The 20,000-nt window shown below is 36.7% G+C and overlaps 1 protein-coding gene across 1 annotated transcript in view; it reads right to left on the bottom strand.

The window, feature by feature from the left end:
• LOC140141882 (leucine-rich repeat-containing protein 71-like) overlaps nucleotides 1–13,765 on the bottom strand; it is a 49,846-nt gene extending 36,081 nt beyond the window's left edge. Inside the window, 1 exon segment of the mRNA XM_072163753.1 lies at nucleotides 13,548–13,765. Coding sequence (XP_072019854.1) covers nucleotides 13,548–13,582 — 35 coding nt within the window. The 5' untranslated portion in view covers nucleotides 13,583–13,765.
• Nucleotides 13,766–20,000: the final 6,235 nt, after the last annotated feature.

Here is a 20,000-nt window from a genome sequence, read left to right as displayed (position 1 = left end):
TAGATTTTAACTTTACATATTTTTATGGTCCTATATATGTCACCTTCACTTCAATGTAATTTTATAGAAATCAAACTTTTTTTCATTGCCATAAAGAAAATTCCTGATTTTCTTCAAAGTGAACCTTGTGGACTTAACACGGTTTGGAAATAAGGTCTTCACATGATGATTACATAGGTTTACTTAAAAATGTTATATCGTATGTATGCACTTTATTCCGTAATCAATAAGTATGATAAACAAACGCCTCTCTGGCAGAACGACTCGTAGAATAGTGGTATAGCCTGTAGACTATGAATCAATAGACTGTGGGTTCGAACCCCGGTTAAACCCTAGTAGAATTTTAAATCTAATAAATATCTTTTTATTTTGTTATGTAAGAGGAAATGATAATGGTAATAAACCGTAATAAACTTGTATTATTTAGCCCCATATACGTATGTGCTATGTTTCATCGCATTGCGGCCCATTATGGTTGCAAAAATATCGGACGCGAAATTTTTTTTTACCGATAAACATTTGCATAGGAACCGCATAGTCGGAGGTAAGGTTCATTATACGTATTTGTTAGTAATGGACAAATAACAGTATCGTGTGTATGCACTTAATCAATAAGTGTAATGAACTAACGCATTTTCGTAGCGTAGTAGTATAGCCTCTCGACTGTGGATCCAAAGGTTGTGGGTTCGAACCCTGGTAGAATTTTAATTGTAATAAATGTGTGTTTCTTTTGTTAAGTATAGAGGTAATAATAATGGCAATAAATCCGTCGTATAAAACAAACTGAACACAGCGCAATCCAGCCTCATATACTAAAGTGTATCATGTAAATGTATGTCATGCAAAAGTTGACCAGTATACAAATATTAACTGCCTATGAATGTGATGGTCGAAATATAATCACGAGGTGAAAGATGGATTGTTCCATCTTTCACCGAGTGATTGTATTTCGACCATTACACGAATTTAAGACAGTTAATATTTGTTTTATATCACTCATACATAAATTCTATTACTAAAATACTATTTAAGGTAGGAAATACATTTTTTTCATCAACATTACACCATATTTTACCGTGATATACTTCACATTTTGGGTCCACCCCATAACTAAATCGGTGAGTCTAAGAGTCAGCGCACGGCTTGGCGCAGGCGCACTACTGCGCAGCACTATGATGGTAAAAACTATATCACACGGAGAGGCTGATGGTAAAAATGATAAATGGTAATCAACCAATGAACTGTCTAGAATTTATGTATGAGTGATATAATAAAAAAAATATCGCCGCACGGTAACTTTAAGTTCTTGTTTTCTTTGGGGTTTTTTAGAGAGAAATCTTAACCTAAAATAATGAATTTTACCCCAAAATTATGAATTTTACCCTAAAATTAGGACCATAAAAGTATGAATTTTACCCTAAAATAATGAATATTACCCAAAAATTGTGAATTTTACCCTAAAATTATAAATTTTACCTTAATTATTGGAAGGGCCCTATAGGGCTTGGGCCCATCACCAAATATATTGGGCAGTGTCCCGGTCCGGGGGGTCCGGTGACACAAGTCAAGTCGGTAAAGGAGCAAGGACACGTTGTCTTATGGGCATTTGTTCAAATATATTAATATTTGCCCCTATCATCAAGGCGTAACCAAGGGGTATGAATTAACTAGACCTATAAAGTTTCGAATTATTGGAATTTCCATCATTATACAATGTGAATCCTCAGGTCAGACAATTTTTATTTTAATGCGAATTGATTTCCACCGCAGACTAAATATCTTTTGAATAATTAATTTATAACATTGTTAAATCATGCAGAACTAGACTATTCAATGTGTAGTTAGACAAGATTAAATGAAATATCGATGTTTTTTTGTAATATTACGTGTCCCTCCCTATAGGCCTATTATAAGACCTTCCAAACGACCGAAGTGGAAAAGGAAGTTGAAGAAAATTGCTTATTTGTGTAAAACAAAACTGGCCACTAGTGCAGGGCTCAAATTAAGGTGCTGAGTTCATTTCGCATTGCGTCAACGCGTAAAAAAAATTCACAACGCATTGCAAAAAATCCACAGGTAAGAATGGTTGTGGAATCGAACTAGAGACCTGTCCCTCTGAAACTTAAAACTTAGAACCAACACGTGATGAGAGCATCTCATACTCTCACCCTTCTTCACGTTCTGCCGTCTCTCCTACCCCTCTCATATTGCGGTACCGCGTTGCAAAATATGCGTTGGGCGAATATTCCCGTTGGGCTACTTTAGTCAATCATTATTTCTGCACTGATGGGTTGCAAAAATTAAGTACACAGCACGTTTACACAAACAATGTTGTCGAAATTCACCGCCCCGTTCACAACGCGTTGCTGATAAAAAAATTCACAACGCATATGAAAAGATTTGACTACAAAAAGGATTCTCTTATAATTTGTATAGATGCATCTACGCACAGTCCACATCGATACACCCGTACACGCAGATATTTTCAGCAAGGCGAGTCTAGCCTAGTTATACGCAGTCTGTATTTATACTACACGGTTGAGTGCATAGCATCATAAGAGCGTATGTGTGAGATCTAGTGGAAAATAGGATTCTGTGATTGGTTTTTGTCAGAATAAAACCTCAAGTGTTCCCTTCATCCAATCAGAATATTTTTTTATATCAAACGAAAGCTAACACTTCTTCCTAAAAACACTTTTCCCCATTAAATAACGCAATTCATTATAGCAAGGCGAATGTGGTAAATCTGTTGAAAACTACCTTTTCAAGCACATTTTTTGACCAAAATGTAGGTTTTAAAAGTCAATATTTTTTATGTCATTAAATGAAAGAGCAGGGGCGTAGCAAGCGCATCAGGGGCCCATTGACAAGGAGCAGTACGGGCCCTTTTAACCAGGGCGGGATTGACCTTATGGGGGCCCTGGGCCAGGCCAAAATTTGGAGGCCCCAAACTCACGTGCCGAGGAAAGCATTGCACTCAAGTCAGTGGCATGGCCAACTTTTGGTTTACGTATAATATAGAGGGGGACTAACATATTTTGTTCCGATGTTACCAGGACAAAAAAGGTGCTGTTATTGGGGTTAAAAGAAATATTTTGGGGGCCCTGAACCCGGGCCCATCTGGCCCCAATGGTAAATCCGACCCTGCTCTCCATTATATTAGCCCTTATTTAATTTTTTGCTTTTGTGCTCGGGCCCTGAACCCTCGGGGCCCATGGACTTCGTCCACCCTGTCCCCCCGCTTGCTACGCCCCTGTGAAAGAGCACACTTATATTGTCCATATACTTGCCTCATTTTAATGAGCAATGGCTAATTCTCTTTAAATTGCAAACTGATCTTGTGCAAAAAGTTACTATTTTTGCCTAAAAATCACAACGCGTTGTAGAAAGCTCGTAACGTGTTGCGACTTGCGAACAACGATTTGCTACACTATTGAAGAATGGCGTAGTTCAAAACAAGTTTCGCAACGCATGTGGGATATTTTGCAACGCGTTGCATGCCGCGCTGTGCGTTATGAGCCTTTTTATAGATAGGCCTACTGGTCGTAAGCAAATCTTAATAATTATTTCTATGTGATCCTCACCTTAAACTTCTCATCATGATCCCAGGGCTAGCGTTAGCCGAACTGGAATTACTAGGTGTACTCATTAAATCCATATCTGCCGATCGTCAATTGGTTAACCAAAAAACACGAGACTCGAACACAGGACCAATCCCCGGGGACCAATCGTTGTTCGTTGAAACAACCCTGAAATTGACTGTTAAAGTTCCTCACTCCTGTGCTAATATCTGACTGTTATTGGACAGGCTTAAACACGGTTGACAGACTGTGCAAATGGGATTTGAACCAACGACCACGCATGCATATGGTGTCCGTTTCTCGTCAGGAAAGGTAAAAATGCACAGCTTCCTCTCAAGAATGATGAATGTGCTTAACAATATCATTAACACACACACACGAAACACATCTATCATTAAGCGTACATGTATAGTATAATTCGATTTGAAGCGATGCCGAGTTTGCTGCTATACATGCAAGTATTGTTCAACGTGTGTCCTTGGTTACCGGTGATACTTCAGTTGCAGGAGATTTTTGATCACTATTATCATTTTATATTATCCCATGAAAATACACTCAAGTAGACAAAAAGATCCTTTCAATGTTGCCGAATTTCAAATCCACTTTGAGCAACATAAAACATCCATTGACATCTTGATCCTAAATAAATGAAATAAATTCTTTGAAATCTCACTAAATCTTATGACATTTAAAACTGTTTAAAAGCAAAAGGAAACCAAATTGACATTGATGTATCGATAAATCGAAAAAGTGCAAATAGATCAATATTAAATTGTGATCGTCAAAGAGAGTTTAAATCTGACATGGCGGAGATCTTTATTTTAGAGACAAAGGGCGTAGCAGGTGTCTCGGAAATTTAGCGAACGTCTGCCTGGGCCTGAAACCCGGAAGGCTTCAAACTCTATTATATAGCAGTAAGCATTGATATTGACCAAGGACAGGTTTTTGAACGAAGTGCTTCTTTACTGATAAAAGACCTGGAAAAAGTACACTGCATTCGGCCTGCCGATTGACAATGGTCGCTCATAAAGTTCTGCAAAACCTTCATATCTTCTTGTGTGTGTGTTACTAAAAAATAGGTGACATTCCAATGTATAATCCAATCATGCTACATTTGAAGAAGCTACCATTTACAGAACCAAAGTTATTAGGGCGAAGGTAGAACTTATTAAATGACCCTCGTATTTCATCTCTTTGCTGTAGATTGAGCTGCAATCATACACTGCCCTAAAAAGTATCGCTACACTTATAAAATTCACCATGATTTAAAAACGAAAAGAGTAGAATATTGAACCAACTCTCTGAATGTAGCATATACTGCGAATTTTGACACCTCATTTGTTGCTCTGCGATCTTGCTGAAAAAGTTACAAGACTTTCATCACAGATATTTAGAGCACGGTGGCAAAGCGGAACGAGTTCCGACTCATAATCAGAAGGTTGCGGTTTCGAGCCCCGGCGACGCCATCGTGTTGTGCCCTTGCGTATAAGGCACTTTATCTCGATTACTCTTCTCCACCCAGGTGTTGGGTACCGGCATTCTTTAATGCTGGGAACAGACTCGTTGTGGAGGAGGTGTGACGACCCTGTCTCCATACGGAGCAACCGTTTAAACAAACAAACAAACAAACAAACCCCCCAGCAACATTTCACGGTTGATTCTAATCGCTATAACAAAAGAGAGATGGGCACTCTGTCCTGTAAAATACAGGTTCGACTCCTTTACCTTCCTTACAGATATTAGCCATATCTGTGGTTTTATTGTGTTAAGTTGTTAATAACTCAAGGCCAACACACCTTTTACCCAAATTTATATTATATGTATAACAAAACATACTGTTTGATTAAGTTAACAATATCTGAATCTTTAATAATAAAAAGTATCATTTATACATAAACATAAATACATGCACTTTATAATCAATCAAATACATATGAATGTTGCTTAACCAGTAGCCTTCTTGTTGTCGATTACTAAGTTCTGATGTATATTCTGATTCACTTGTCCTCCGGAGATCAGGTTAGTGAAGTCCACTGAAGACTTTTATATCCTTTGCATATAAAATCCTCGCACAGATGATAATCTCCAAAATGCTGCTCTTTTCACCTTTCACAAAATTTCTAATGGAAAATAGGCCTGCCTCGCATGCAGTCCCCCTGTTTCCACTTCATCATGTACATTGACAGATGTGTTGTTTCATAAACTAGACTTCAGCAAGTCGACAGAAGAACATATTCCTTTCTTGGAAAAGATACGCACTTTGACGTATTCTATATCTTCTCCGTTATTACTGGATAGTAGTACATTGACTACGTAAGATATGTCTGGTTCGCAATTTCCTTTCTTTGAAGGCAGATGGAAATGTGCCAAATTGGAGTTAAAAGAAATTGAGATAAATTTCTATCTAAATTTGGAGAAAGTACAATCAAAATTCCAAGTTCATTTGCATAACAAAAAATATATTTCCAACATGCATTCGTAGTCAACCGATCTAATGTGTATTTGAGATGTGTCAAGGTCAGTTTCCTGCCACGCCACGTGCAATGATGTGCACTGCATAATTTCATATTACAGACTTGACATTTAATATGGAATATTTTTTCGCAAACTTCCAAGACTGGTCTGGAAGGGATCTACATAAACCGCACGGGCTAAATATTAATCAGGGTGTGTCGGGAGATGGTGTAAAATAATTGTTTGACAGAAAATGTGCTTTCCATTAGTTAACATTATGGCGCTCATAAGGTAGTGAATAAGCCTAAAATGGCGGATTTAGGGAGATTGAATTTGATTTTGTGGGGGTAAAATTTCTGAATTTGAGCAACATTATTCTGATATTATCAAATTTATTGAGGTTTGAGGCGATATTTACTGAATCTAAAAACCTATAAGTGTTCGTCAGACCTGAAATGCACTTGTAATCTACCAGTATTGAAAGTGGGAGGAGCTTTCATAAATATGGCTCTTAAAACTGGTTCGCACTCAGAGATTTTGAATGGTCCTCTGGGGTCAAATGTTGTAAACTTAATGTACACAAAGGAACGGCGTGAGTTCATTGGACAACCAGGAATCCCCGTAGTTGTTTTTGTACCGCAAGTTTATAACATTTGACCCCAGGGGGTCATTCAAACTCTCTGAGTATGTACCACTCTTAAGAGCCCTATTTTTAAGCTCCTCCCCTGTTCAAAAAATTGGTACATTACAAGCGTATTTCAGCTGTGATGAATGCCAATTGCTGATAAAGTTTAAGAAATATCACCTCAAACCCCTATAAATTTGATAATAACAGCACAATGTTGCATTAAGTCCGAAATTGTGTCTCTCACAAAGCTCAAATTCAGCCTCCCTAAATCCGCCATTTTAGGCAAATACGCTACATTAAGAGCACCATAATGTAAACTTATGGAAAGCACGTTTTCTATCCAACAATTATTTTACACCATCTCCCGACACACTCCAATTATTATTTAGCCCGTGCGGTTTATGCAGACTCCGTCCAGACCAGTCTTGAAAAAAAAAAAAAAAATATTCCATATTAAATGTCAAGTCTGTAACAGTAATGCATTAGAAATTGACATATTTTTATTTTCTATACACTTCCGCGTAGGCGGTGACTTGTATAGGCTATAATTGGAGTCACGGGTTCGAATCCTTTTATTGGCTTTGCTATGATTATTGTTTTCCTCTCTTGTATTATTGTAGACCTCAGAGACTCCGGAAGATTTTGAATATGGGAGGGTGTATGCAGCTTTTGAGATGCATACCGGTACATTTTTACATGAATTGTACCTTACATTTTGAATTATACCCTAAAATTATGAATTTTACCTTAAAATCATGAATCTGATCCTAAAATTATGATTTTTACCCTAAAATTACGAATACCTCAGATTATGGGCGGAGCCACTGCACTGGACCTAATAGTTTAATTTCACGCTATTTCGTCATCATTCAAATAATGTTCTAATGTTTCGTGTACTATCTTCAGTAGACAGCATGTAAATGGCGATTGAGAAGTCGATTTTTTTCGGGTGGAGCGGGCGGTCACTCGGTTTTCGGTGTATGGCGTTTTTTAAAATGCCCTTTTACAGGGCTTTAGAGCGAATACACTCAGAACTCCAATGGCTATGAGGCTCACTCAGTCATTTAATGAGGCAATACATACGATGCGGATCGAATTTGGTGTTGAAATGATCAAATTTTTGAGTCATAGGGCCTGCACTTTGGCTCGTTTTTTGCAGGTTTACATGGTCCAATAATCACAAGATGACTGACATGTGGTAACAAAGGAAGCAGTCACTGCAATTTGATTATGTCCCATATGATTGGCCATTCAAGACACCCCTGTGAATATACTATAGCGGCCTTTTCAAAATATAATACCTGTTTGCTTGACTGTATTGACAATACCCGGGAACAATACACACAGTATATGCATTGGACAAACTTTTTACAATAAGCATGATAAGTGATGATGTGACCTCCAGATTTATACATCGTTCGTCTTGCACACTGACAACATTTGATTGAATGGACTGTAGGCTACTGCGCCGTGATTACGGTGAAGGACACCGGTTCAAATCCTTTGTTTGGAGCCAATCGATAAAAGCATGCAGGGCTTCTATACCCATGTACAGTTTATCCCTACATAACCTATGTCTTGAATACGCTGGCAAAGTTATGTAATAATCGGATTAATACTATATAGCAGTAGGTAAAAACAAGTTTTGAATAATCCGCGCTATAAAGTCCCATTCAGTGATCCCAGCGAAAGTGAAAAAAAATCAAATTGTTACGTTTATAAAATTTTTTAATGAAAACAAATGGCAAAAAAACAAAACAGGAAAACGACAGTATTGACGAAGTTGAAGCTCCATTCAAATACATGTAGCTAATTTATATACTGTCAGTACCGGTATATAAATTACAGACTCACGTAAATGCATTATTTTTTGTCTTAGACACACGGTTTTCGGCTGAACCACTGCACTAGCAAGCTATGTTAGCACATCTATGACAATGACGAAAGGTACAAAATCAGCCATAGGCCTTTAGATATATAGCAGAAGACACAAAAGTGGTGTTTTATGACCTTTGACATTCTTTTGTGGCGAGTGACATGGTCTTTCAATTCACGCCGAGTGTCCTTGACAGGTTTGACTATGCTTCAGTGGTCATGAAAGAATTCAAAAGATAACCTCTGCCCCAATAATCCCAAGCAATTGTCTGAAACTGCTCCTCGGATCATAAGAACTCAGTCCTCAAATGATAGTCATAATAATGTCCAAAATATAAAAATTACTGACTATCATTGAAGACTGAGTTCCGCAGTCTAGTATCCAAAATCTGAATTTTGATGATTTTTACGATCGTCGGGATGAAAAAAAATCACAAAATCACTGAATGGGCCTTTAGTTCCCTCTCCTTACCCTGGCAATATAAATCAAAGAAAAATAAAGAAAGAAAACAAGAAAAGAAAATTAACCAAATTAAGGGATCTGGAATGAGCGTTTTGAGCGTTTCGATAGTATTTTTGTGGGACATGAGAGCACATCAGACATATCGAATTGCATTCTGAATACGAAGAATGTCTTTCTGATATCAAATAAATTTCATTGTTTGAAATTCACGATATAATACAAATTTTATGACAAATTATTAAAATTTGATATTTTTCACATTTTTGATAAATAACAGTCCTCGAAGTAAATATCATAAATCTAATGTTATATTCTTAAACAGTCCCTGACATGATACCATACATGTATAGGCCTATGTATAGTAAATTTGTCTGCTTTATCTGTTTTGTGCTGTTTAAGCAAATAGTTAAACATAATTTCCATAAAATGTAAGCTTTTACTGTCAGCTAGATATGTCCCTTTTAATTTTGAGCAGAACAAGTGAGGTAAAGCAAAGAAAATTGAAATTTACTACTACTAGCGCCAATGAATGTTATAAGATTGTAAAACGGTACGATCCTCTGGGTGGGTGTGTGTGTGGGGTGTGTGCGTATGTGTGTCCTGCACGCGTATTTTTTTCTGCAACTATAACGGGACGCAATACGATACCGGTATGTTATAAGAATCAAACTTACAAGAAAGATGGCTCTTGTCAAATCCTACAATTCTGTCAGAGAAAATATGCATATTTGCATTAAATTTTAATTAATTGACATAATTGATTAATTAATAAATATTTTATATAATGATTTACCATAATTCCAAATATGTCAAACAATATGTCAAATTAAAGCTAATGAAATGCTTTATAAATTGGTCAGAGCGCATTTTGCAGAATGCATTTAGTACTTTAGTTACATGATTCCAAACATTCTATTCCAATTTTTTGCTATACACGCATAGGAGCTGTACTTTTAAAATCCGCGCCTAATCAATAATAATAGTCTTTCACTCGATTGTCAAAGTACTGTGCTCCCTGTAGCTGTAGCATTATGGAGTGACCAGGTCCTAGAGTGTGATGGTTTGTAGCAGATGACAGTGCTCATTCAAGCCTGTCAAGGTCAGTTAGTAGCCACTTGCTGAATGGATGGCCATGATCAGCTATCAAAGAGATGCCTTGTGCAGCTGCCAATGACAGTAGAGGTTTGATAAAATTTTGTTAAAAACCCAAATGTGATATAAGGACAAAGCTGTGCATGTTGGTACTTAATTGTTTGGATTCTTACGTTGAAATTCCCTTGTATTAGTATTTTTTATGTGTAGTGTATAGTGGTCATAAATTATATAGCTTTTAAATTTTGGGAATTTTTGCCTGTTGCACTGTACCATTATGGAATTTGAGCAAATCAATTACCGACACAAGCAGGTATACAGTGTATTATTTTATTTTTATTTCGTATATCAGGAGCACAGGTCACTTGGTAAGGCATCAGAATTTGGTACACTAGCGCTTCGAACTTTAAATCGGAAGGTGGTGAGTTCGAGCCTCATCACGGTCACATTAATTTTATAAACCAAATATTGTTCGAACTTTTCATATTTGTTTTTCTTTTGTTTCTTTTCTTTGTCTTTTTTTTTTCTTGTTTTCTTTATTTTTTTCTTTATTTATCTTTGATCCATATTGCCAGTGTAAGGAGAGGAGGGAACTAACGGCCCATTCAGTGATTTTTTTTCATCCGGACGATCGTAAAAATCATCAAAATTCAGTTTTTGTACAAGACTGCGGAACTCAGTCTTCAATGATATAGTCAGTAATAATCTTTTGGTCATTATATGACTATCACCATTTGACGACTGAGTTCTTATGATACATCATCCGAAGAGCAGTTTCAGACAATTGCTTGGGATTGTTGGGGCAGAGGTTATCTTTTGAATTCTTTCATGACCACCGAAGCAGAGTTAAACCTGTCAAGGACACTCGGCGTGAATTGAACTGACCATGTCACTCGCCACAAAAGAATGTCAAAGGTCATAAAACATCAACTTGGTGTCTTCTGCTAGTGGTTCAGCCTTAAGCCGTGTAGGTCTCACCTAGGTTTCATTATCATTGAGGTATAGGACTTTTTATTTTTTCGGAGAAGAGCAGGTAGGGCAACTACTTGTTTATATTTCTACATGTTCATACTACATACTCTGAAAATTTTAGAAAATTCGCACGAGTCCGTTTTTTTTAATCACATTTTTGTTCCTAAAATGGGGGTTATAGCGCCCTCAACGGGCACTCTCTCCATAGGGCTACATGTAAAGACCAGTTATAGACAAATGGCCCTAAAATAAAACGGACTCGTGCGAATTTCCTTCAAATTTTGCATATGATGTAGATTTAACATCTCGAATGTAATGCAAGTGATGTCGTTGCTGCTCTTCTAAATTCATTTTTAAAATGTCCGCCCCAGACCAAGGTGTACGTCTATTTAAGACAAAAATAATGCATTTACGTGAATCTGTAATTTATATACTGACAGTATATATAAATTAGCTACATGTATTTGAATGGGGCTTCAACTTCGTCAATACTGCCGTTTTCTTGGGTTTTGTGCCAATTTTTTCATTAAAATTTTTATAAAAGTAACAATTTGATTTTTTTTTTTTTTTTTCTGGGATCACTGAATGGGGCTTTGTAACGCGATATATTCAAAACTTGTATTCACCTACTGTTATAGCATTAATCCGATTATTACACAACCTCACCATCGTATTCAAGATATCCAATGCAAATAATCACCTAGATTATGACGTATCATACCGTAAATATGGCGGAGTACTCAAATTCATTCAACAAAAGCATGATTACAAGCTATTGCAATCTACCGCGACAGCTCGTCTCACACACATAACAAATGCACAAATACGATCAAATAGGTTGACGACAACGTTTGATTGAATGCACTGCATTTGTGCCATGATTACGGTGAAGGACACCGGTTCAATTCCTTTGTATGGAGCCAATCAATAATTTCACGCACATCCTCTATTATTGCCCAATTATTGCCCGGGATGATTGCACACTGTAAAAGAGCTATTGTTATAATGTTTGATGAAATCGTGTTTAACTACCGTATTTGCTTAAGAAGGGGCACAATACAGAGAAAGCAGACAGATTGACTACATGTGGTACATGTATATACATATTAATATAGGGATTGTGTGTGAGTCGAGTATTACCTAATTATAATAGGGGCGTATCCAAAAATGAATTCACGCCCCTTTCAAATGTCGAGCCAAAGTGCAGGCCCTATGTACACCTTTTCAATGCAAAATTAATTTTCTCGGCCAAATGAAAAGCAATAATTTTCAATTTTCAGTAAACGTCAGGAAAAACTACAATGCTTGATACTATATTTTTTATCAAATCTTAGTGTTAAACTTAGGCGTGAAATTCAGTCACTTAATGTAAGATTTTCGATTTTGATAGGCTTCACCTTGGCCCTTTTTTTTTTATCAACCTTTTAACTTTTTTTTTTTCAACTGGCGGCAAAGCCGAATTTTCGTCCCCATTTATCAATTTTTGTCCCATTTTTATTCATTTTAAGGACATTTTACTCTTTGTCATCTTTATCCCTGCATCACCGTGGCACTAGAGCATTAACTGGCCAACATCCTTCCCCGCTCCCCATGCACGGTCAACTCAACGGCCCTAGTATAGGGCTACGGCCCTGTATTCCCAGTGCATATCACGAGAAAATGTGGCGATAATTGGCGGCATCGAATAAAGGATATCAACCTCCAATATTATTAACATATATGCCTAATTATTGTTATAATCTTTCTTGGAATATCGGTTCAAAAGTCAAATCAATATTCTCAAATAAATTAACTCGACCTTTGCCATGCTTTGCCGCCACAAGATGGTCATTATATGGATTTATTGAAGGAATGATCATGATGATACGTCGCCTTTCCTTCAAGGTTAATTTTTGATTTTAAATTTATATGTGATCGGCCATTACAGCCGCAGATTCAATTTTGAGATTTCAGTCCAAACGTAATCGTGTAAATCAAGCTAAATTCGCCCACTTTTCACTAATGTTTCAAAAGTACAAAAAAGGCCTAAAATCTTAAATATCAGGCCAGCATCCGGGGGGTTCTCACAGGGGAAGCTGCCCCTTTGCCTCCCCAGTGGCACAGCAATAAATCGCTTCTCTCGGCCTGCCAAAAATCGCTCCCCCTTTCGGCGCGCCAAAAATGTTTGCCCCCCCTTACACATGCCATGCCAAATATTTGGTATCCCAATTTGCAAACTTTTAATGGTCTAGATGTTGCGAGCGCAGCGAGCAGGAGAATTTGTATATATTAAAGCGTCTCCGTACTGTTTTCCTACTCCTTTTTAGAGCGTTTTATTTAAAAGGCGCCCCGTGAATATGTGCCAAAAATCGCTCCCCCCACTCTCGGCTGGCTAAAAATTGCTTGCCCTCCTTTCGGCTCGCCAAACTTTCGGCTCGTAATTCGCAGAAGACCGAATTCGTGTAACTTTTCTTATTAGAAAACGAAATATTAAATAACTCACCCTTCTAAGTCCTTTTGGCCAGGCGTATGAGCCATTTTGATTCAGGTAAACCAGAGGTGTTATGTTAATATCCAAATGAATGCTTCCCTTGTCATATTTTGGACAAACAAACGACTTAACAACACAAATAAAGATGATATGAGCGTATTATAGATTTGAAGCTATTTGACAGAAACATATTCCAAAGCTTTCTAGCACTCAAATGCAATATGCATAACGCTCGTGCACGTATACATATAAAAGAAATTTCGATTTTTACACGGTAAAGATTTTATTCGATTTACCAATGCATTTATATTGACAAACAATAAAATAAATGAATCAACAGTTGGGGCACACACATCAATCGTAAGTTTCCTGCTTATTGCCTTTCATTGTACTCTTATTGAATCATTTCTTGCTGAAGAGGAAATAACAGAGTATCTGCCCAAGCAGTAAAAGGCAGTACTTAAGGGGGTACTACACACATTGCATTTTTTTACGGTTTTTTTTGCATTTTGTGAAGAAATGAGAAACAAAATTGGACAGAGTGGTATGCAAAATGAAGGGCAAATCTTCTAGTTCTATTGGTGGCATCGGTATCAATGTAGCTTACATGCTTTTAAAGGAAGAAGCCAAAAAGAGGTACATCACTGATGCACCACCTTTTGGCTTCTACCTTTAAACGAATTTTCTCATTTCTTCACAAAATGCAAAAAAAAAAAAAAAAAAAAACGCAATAAAAAAATGCAATGGGTGTAGTACCCTCTTAAATAATATTATATAATGCTTTCTTTTTATTTTGAAGGCAGATGCTATTATGTATTTTTGAATCGGTTTGGTCCAAAAACAAAACGCATTATCAATAATATTCTACTCGTCTTCCGGTCATCCAAATATGGCAGATGTTTTTCCCCTCGTTTTTTTTTATAACTTTACATATTTATTAATTGTTAACAAAAGATAGAGATAGATTTTGTCACCCTCATAACCAAATTGCCTAAAGGTCCGTTCATACTCCGACGCATCCACGGCCCCAAGGAAGAACAACCTAGGGTTGAAGTGGGCCCACCGTGGCTAAATAAAGTTGAATCTGAATCAGTTGCTGTGCGTTGCCGATATATCGATTACTTTTTGTCGCAACTCGACGCATCATCGCATCCCCAAGTTAAAATGTATTTACCTTTTGTTTTATTGCGATACCGCAGTGCAGTATTCTGCGGTACGATGCAGTGCGGCTTCGCATCGCATCGTAATAGTATGAACAGACCTTTATTCATTTCTTTGAGCTTTTTAGTTTATTGCGGAAGGTGGTACAGTTTCAGTTTATTTTCAGATAAATGTGTGACTATTTTTGCATTTTTCTCAAAAACAATAACACACTGGTAACAAAAGTTATGTATATTATAAGGGCAAGGAATCCAGTTACTACACTGGAATTTCAGTGACTCAAGACAAGCGGTACGTTATTATTTATGATAAGAAAAGAGGTACCGCTAGAATGTACATCATTTCTTAACACATATAATTAACCAATTGTCTTGAATCACTGAAATTTCAGTGAAGTAGGCCTAATTAGCTTCATTGCCCCATATAATAATTAATATACATAACTTTTGTTACCAGTGTGTAGTTATTTTTTGAGAAAAATGTAAAATTAGTCACAAAATTTATCAGGGGTTGTAGTACCACCTTAATTCAATCTTTATAGCAATTAATTGTTACCTTGTAACAAAATCACCAAATTCCCTTAGTCATTTTTCAATGTTTTGCCTTTTTCTCAAAACTGAAAAAAAAAATGACTTAGGCAATAAGATTATGAGGGTGATGATATCTCAGTATTGCAACTCGGCATACCAAAAGAACATAATGCATTAATAGTGTGCTCACGTACATAATCATGTTAAGCGTGACAAGGGTTGATAGACAAGTGCTTTTTCCATGACACGGTGCGCCAAGTATTATAAACTTTAAAGGAGTATTTCGTGATCCTATATAGCATCCTCTTTTTGTGACATTTTTCAGTAGATATCCACGAAAAAAGCATATTCCCAAAATTTCAGTTGATTCCGATTTTGCGTTTGCGAGTTATGCATGATTATCATTATTATGTGTATTACACTGCTCAATAGACAATGTGTTGTAATAATATACCAGAACGAAATTCAAATTTGACGATATCTTTGTTAAACGAATTAATCTGCAAGAAATATTTTGTACATAAACATTATGTAGCCAGAGGTTTCCAGTGGTATAAAAATCTCAACTTTTTTTTGAGAAAAGTGGGCGGATGAGGCTGTGGATCACGAAATGCCCTTTTAATTGATTGCTTTTGACAAGTATAGCTTGATAAGTGAATATGTTGGTGGGGGTTAGGTGGGGCTGGAGGCCGTGGTGTTCAGTATGTTCAGTGGTATACAGTCGGCGTAGAACCTAAAATTCTTCTTGAGCTGTAGGCCTACTGTATCATGTGTGACCTTATCACCTAATTCTCAATGTTTTGCCTTTTTCTCAAAACTGCAAAAAAAACCGAAAAAAAAACTTAGGCATTATTAAATTATGAGGGTGATGATATCAGTATTGCAACTCGGCATGACACGGGTTGATAGACAAGTGCTTTTTCCATGACACGGTGAGCCAAGATTGTTTTTGACAAGTAATATCTTGACAAGTTATTATGTCGGTGGGGGTGGGGTGGAGGCGGGGTTTTCAATATGTTCAGTGGTGGGTACATACACTCGGAGTAGATGGTTCTTAAAGGTCATATATATTGCTCGGACAACATCATATCATTGGCAGTTTTATATTATATGAGGACAATGAAAATGACTCTTTTTTTGAGAAAATAAGACGTTTAAAATAATTGATATTCCGCAAAAAACAACTGAAGCGATGAGTTCCTTCGAACGAGACAGAGTTGACCTAGAAAAAAGTTGACGTTATGAAATGATTGTGCCTGCTTTTCGAGAAGGGACTATAAACATTCTCAATGCACAGAACGTATAGAACTGTTGTTGTTCACAGAAAAAAACCCCGCTGAATTAAGTATTACAAATTTAATGGTTTTTAAACATATCAGCCGCTTCTTTTTTTATATTAGTAAATTGTGATATTATAATTCATGTATATCAATATCAAGAGAAATATTTGGACTAAAAAATAAAAAAATGATTTGAGCTTAGAATTTCAGCGTGATAAATTTAATGGTTTTTAAACATATGGGTAAAATCAGCCGCTTCTTTTTTTTTTTTTATATATTAGTAAATTGTGATATTACAATTCATATATGTATATCAATATCAGGAGAAATATTTGGACTAAAAATAAAAAAACTATCTGAACGTAGAAGTGCAGCGTGATCAATCTGAGACTAGCTTAATAATTATAAACCGTGTTAAGTCCACAAACTCATGTAGATCTGATTTTCCTGTGCGATATTGCAATGCTATATAGTTATTATAGTTTCAGTTGGATGAAACATTACAAAGCAAACGCATAATAACAATATTGTGTGAGGCTTTATTTTCCAAATGAGAACAACAGTCTGCATATTGTTATGGTAAATAATAGTACAACTCATTGTTGCTAATGTCAAACTTGTCAAAGTGATTGTGATTGTATAACCAGAGAAGATGGTATAAAGGCCGGCTTACACGATGCAATTTTCCATGCAATTGTCTGTTGCACAGACCTTGGGAAAAGATTGCTCCGTGTATTTTGGATTTGCAAGGAATTAATCCCCCAAGCATCAGGCAAATTAATCCCCCGAGCAACAGGCAAAAAGGTAGAGACATGCTCTACTTTCAAGGTTGTTGCATGCAATCTAACCTCCTTCAGACAATCAGCTGAGTGAACAGTGGCTGGTCACTGCATTCATTTGGGAATGTGTAGGGACCAGCTTGATTCACCATCCACAACATGATAAATGTGTGCACATGCTACATTATAATACACTTGTCGGCATATGTTGTAGTTGGTGGTGGTGTTTAGCCTTTTTGATCTTAGTTTTCCTTAGCCTTTTATTTATGGAAAATTGTATAGATATACAGGAGAGGATGGCAATCTTTTGCTTTCAGGACAACACATGAGCCATTTTGATATTAATACGAAAATCATTAACCACTACTTATGTTTTGCGCACATCCCAAACCTATGGCCACGCTCAAGGAATTGCAAGGCCGAACATTGCTTCGTCTATTTTGATCAATTACACAGCTTCATGGTCAGTGAGCACATAATCTCACCCACTAAGTAATGGGCCTTGCAATGGAAATTTCATCGTGTAAGCCCACCTTTACACAAGTAAATGAGAGCATGATATAGGGCCTAGTGTCCACTTCATTTACTTACGTCATCAGAAAAATTAATTTCGCTTCAAACGGGGGAAGAACACGTGTGTGTGTGTGTGTGTGGGGGGGTGCGTTTGTGTGCATATTTTAATCGCTACTTTCATAGATGTCAAGCGCGGGGAACTGGTGTGTTCGCACTGGTCCTAACGACATTGACCACCATTTCAACAATTTGTATACCTTTTGTGCAGCCGAGCGGTAAACAAACAAAAACATTTAAACAAAAGTACTCTTTTTTTTTTTTTTTTTTTCTTTTTTTTTTTTTTTGTCATTATATTTTTTATTGGAAAAAGCAAACATAAGAATAATATAATCACAGAGAATCACAATTACAGCTGCAAATGTGTGTATATACATACATGGCATAGTGTACTACATAATGCACAAATAATGAATAATGAGATACAATTTGTATATCATACAGAGTCAACATACATGTACATGTGACATAATGGCAAACCAATATTACAGTGCTGATGCACCTTGTACATCAAATGTCAAAGCACCACTTTTTAAAGTGATTACTTAATTTACCCTTTTTATAAGCAATATCATATTCCATTTTTCTTTTCATCAAAATGAAGTTTTTCAAAGCAGTAAAGTTTGGGTTCACTTCCTGATATCTACATCTGTAAATGTAGTATTTACTGCATAATATTAAAAAGGAAAGTAAATTATCATTGGCAATACCAAACATAAGGTCAAAACTATTAAACTGAATATTCTTTTATTCCTTATTCCTTATGGAATAGTTTAAAATAAAATGATCTTAATTGAGTCTCAATGGTACATTTGAAATTCCGGATATGAATTTCTTCCCACCCTACATTCCCCTTATCACAAAAATCTTCAAAGATATCTTCCCAGAATTTTTGAATTCTTTCAGGGGGAAAAGTACCCGCACTCTTGGTGCGCCAAACACTGCATGCATTCCACCTGGAAGCGGCGTCACCTGAAATCACGTCCTTTAAGTCATAGACCCTAGAAAGGTCTCAAGTGTGTTTACGACCTTTTTTTAATTGATATATATACATGTCATATTATTTCATTTGTTTATAAACTGTTATATCTGGTAAAAGCTCATAAATCGATGTTTGTCACTAAACAAGTGACAAATTGCAGCTTACAGAAAGAATTTGTTTGGTATCAACAAAGTACACCGGAAGAGGGCCACTTGAACGAAGTAATTTGCATATATTTGGGAAGCCTCGTCGCGCCTGACCATTAGGCATAAATTTTGGCCATGTCATTTAAATAAATGATTCTTATTGCATGAGAAGGCCTAAATAAATGAATAAATAAATAAATGTAGATATTTATTGGACTATAGCGCTGTCCACGACACTGAATGGCGCAGGGTTCATCAGTACAACGACTGTGACTACCCCTAACAGCTTCGAGCTTCCCATTGCACCTGGGTGGAGTGAGGCAAGCGAGGCAAAGCGCCTTGCCCAAGGGCGCAACTTGGGATGGGACTCGAACCCACGCACGTCGAGCAAGCTCTCAGATTATGAGTCCAAGGCCGTAACCACTGAGCCATCGTGGCCTACACATGTAGGCCTATGTGAACCGATAAAAACAGTCAAATGAGAGACCAAATCCATGGGCCTAACAGTAACACTAACAGAAATCGTGAAACTCTTAAGCTGAATTTATACTCGATCGCCGAGCGATTGCGATTAAACGCTTTTGAAAAGCCCCGGCAATCGCCGAATTTTGCGATGCATCGCTCGTCGCTTTTGCATTTACTTATCACGGCGATAGCGATTGCAGACGACAATTAAAATATTCGAAATGCCACAAAATACATTTTTAACACATCAATAATTATTGCTTTGAATTAATTCATCACCAAAAGTTAATAATCGAGAAAGCGTGAATGCGTCAACCAATCATTTTCAACCAACTGGATCTTTAATTTTAGCTAATTAATTTACCTTTCTCGATTATTAACATTTGATAATGAATTAATGCAAAGCAATAATTATTGACAGCAACTGATGTTTTAAAAATGTATTTTGTGGCATTTAGAATACTAGTATTTTAAAGATCGTCTGCAATCGCTATCGCCGTGATAAGTATAAATGCAAAAGCGATGAGCGATGTATATCGCAATCGGCGATTG

The sequence above is a fragment of the Amphiura filiformis genome, chromosome 20 (genome assembly GCF_039555335.1).
Source record: "Amphiura filiformis chromosome 20, Afil_fr2py, whole genome shotgun sequence".
NCBI lineage: Eukaryota > Metazoa > Echinodermata > Ophiuroidea > Amphilepidida > Amphiuridae > Amphiura > Amphiura filiformis.
This window is presented reverse-complemented; position numbering and strand designations above follow the sequence as displayed.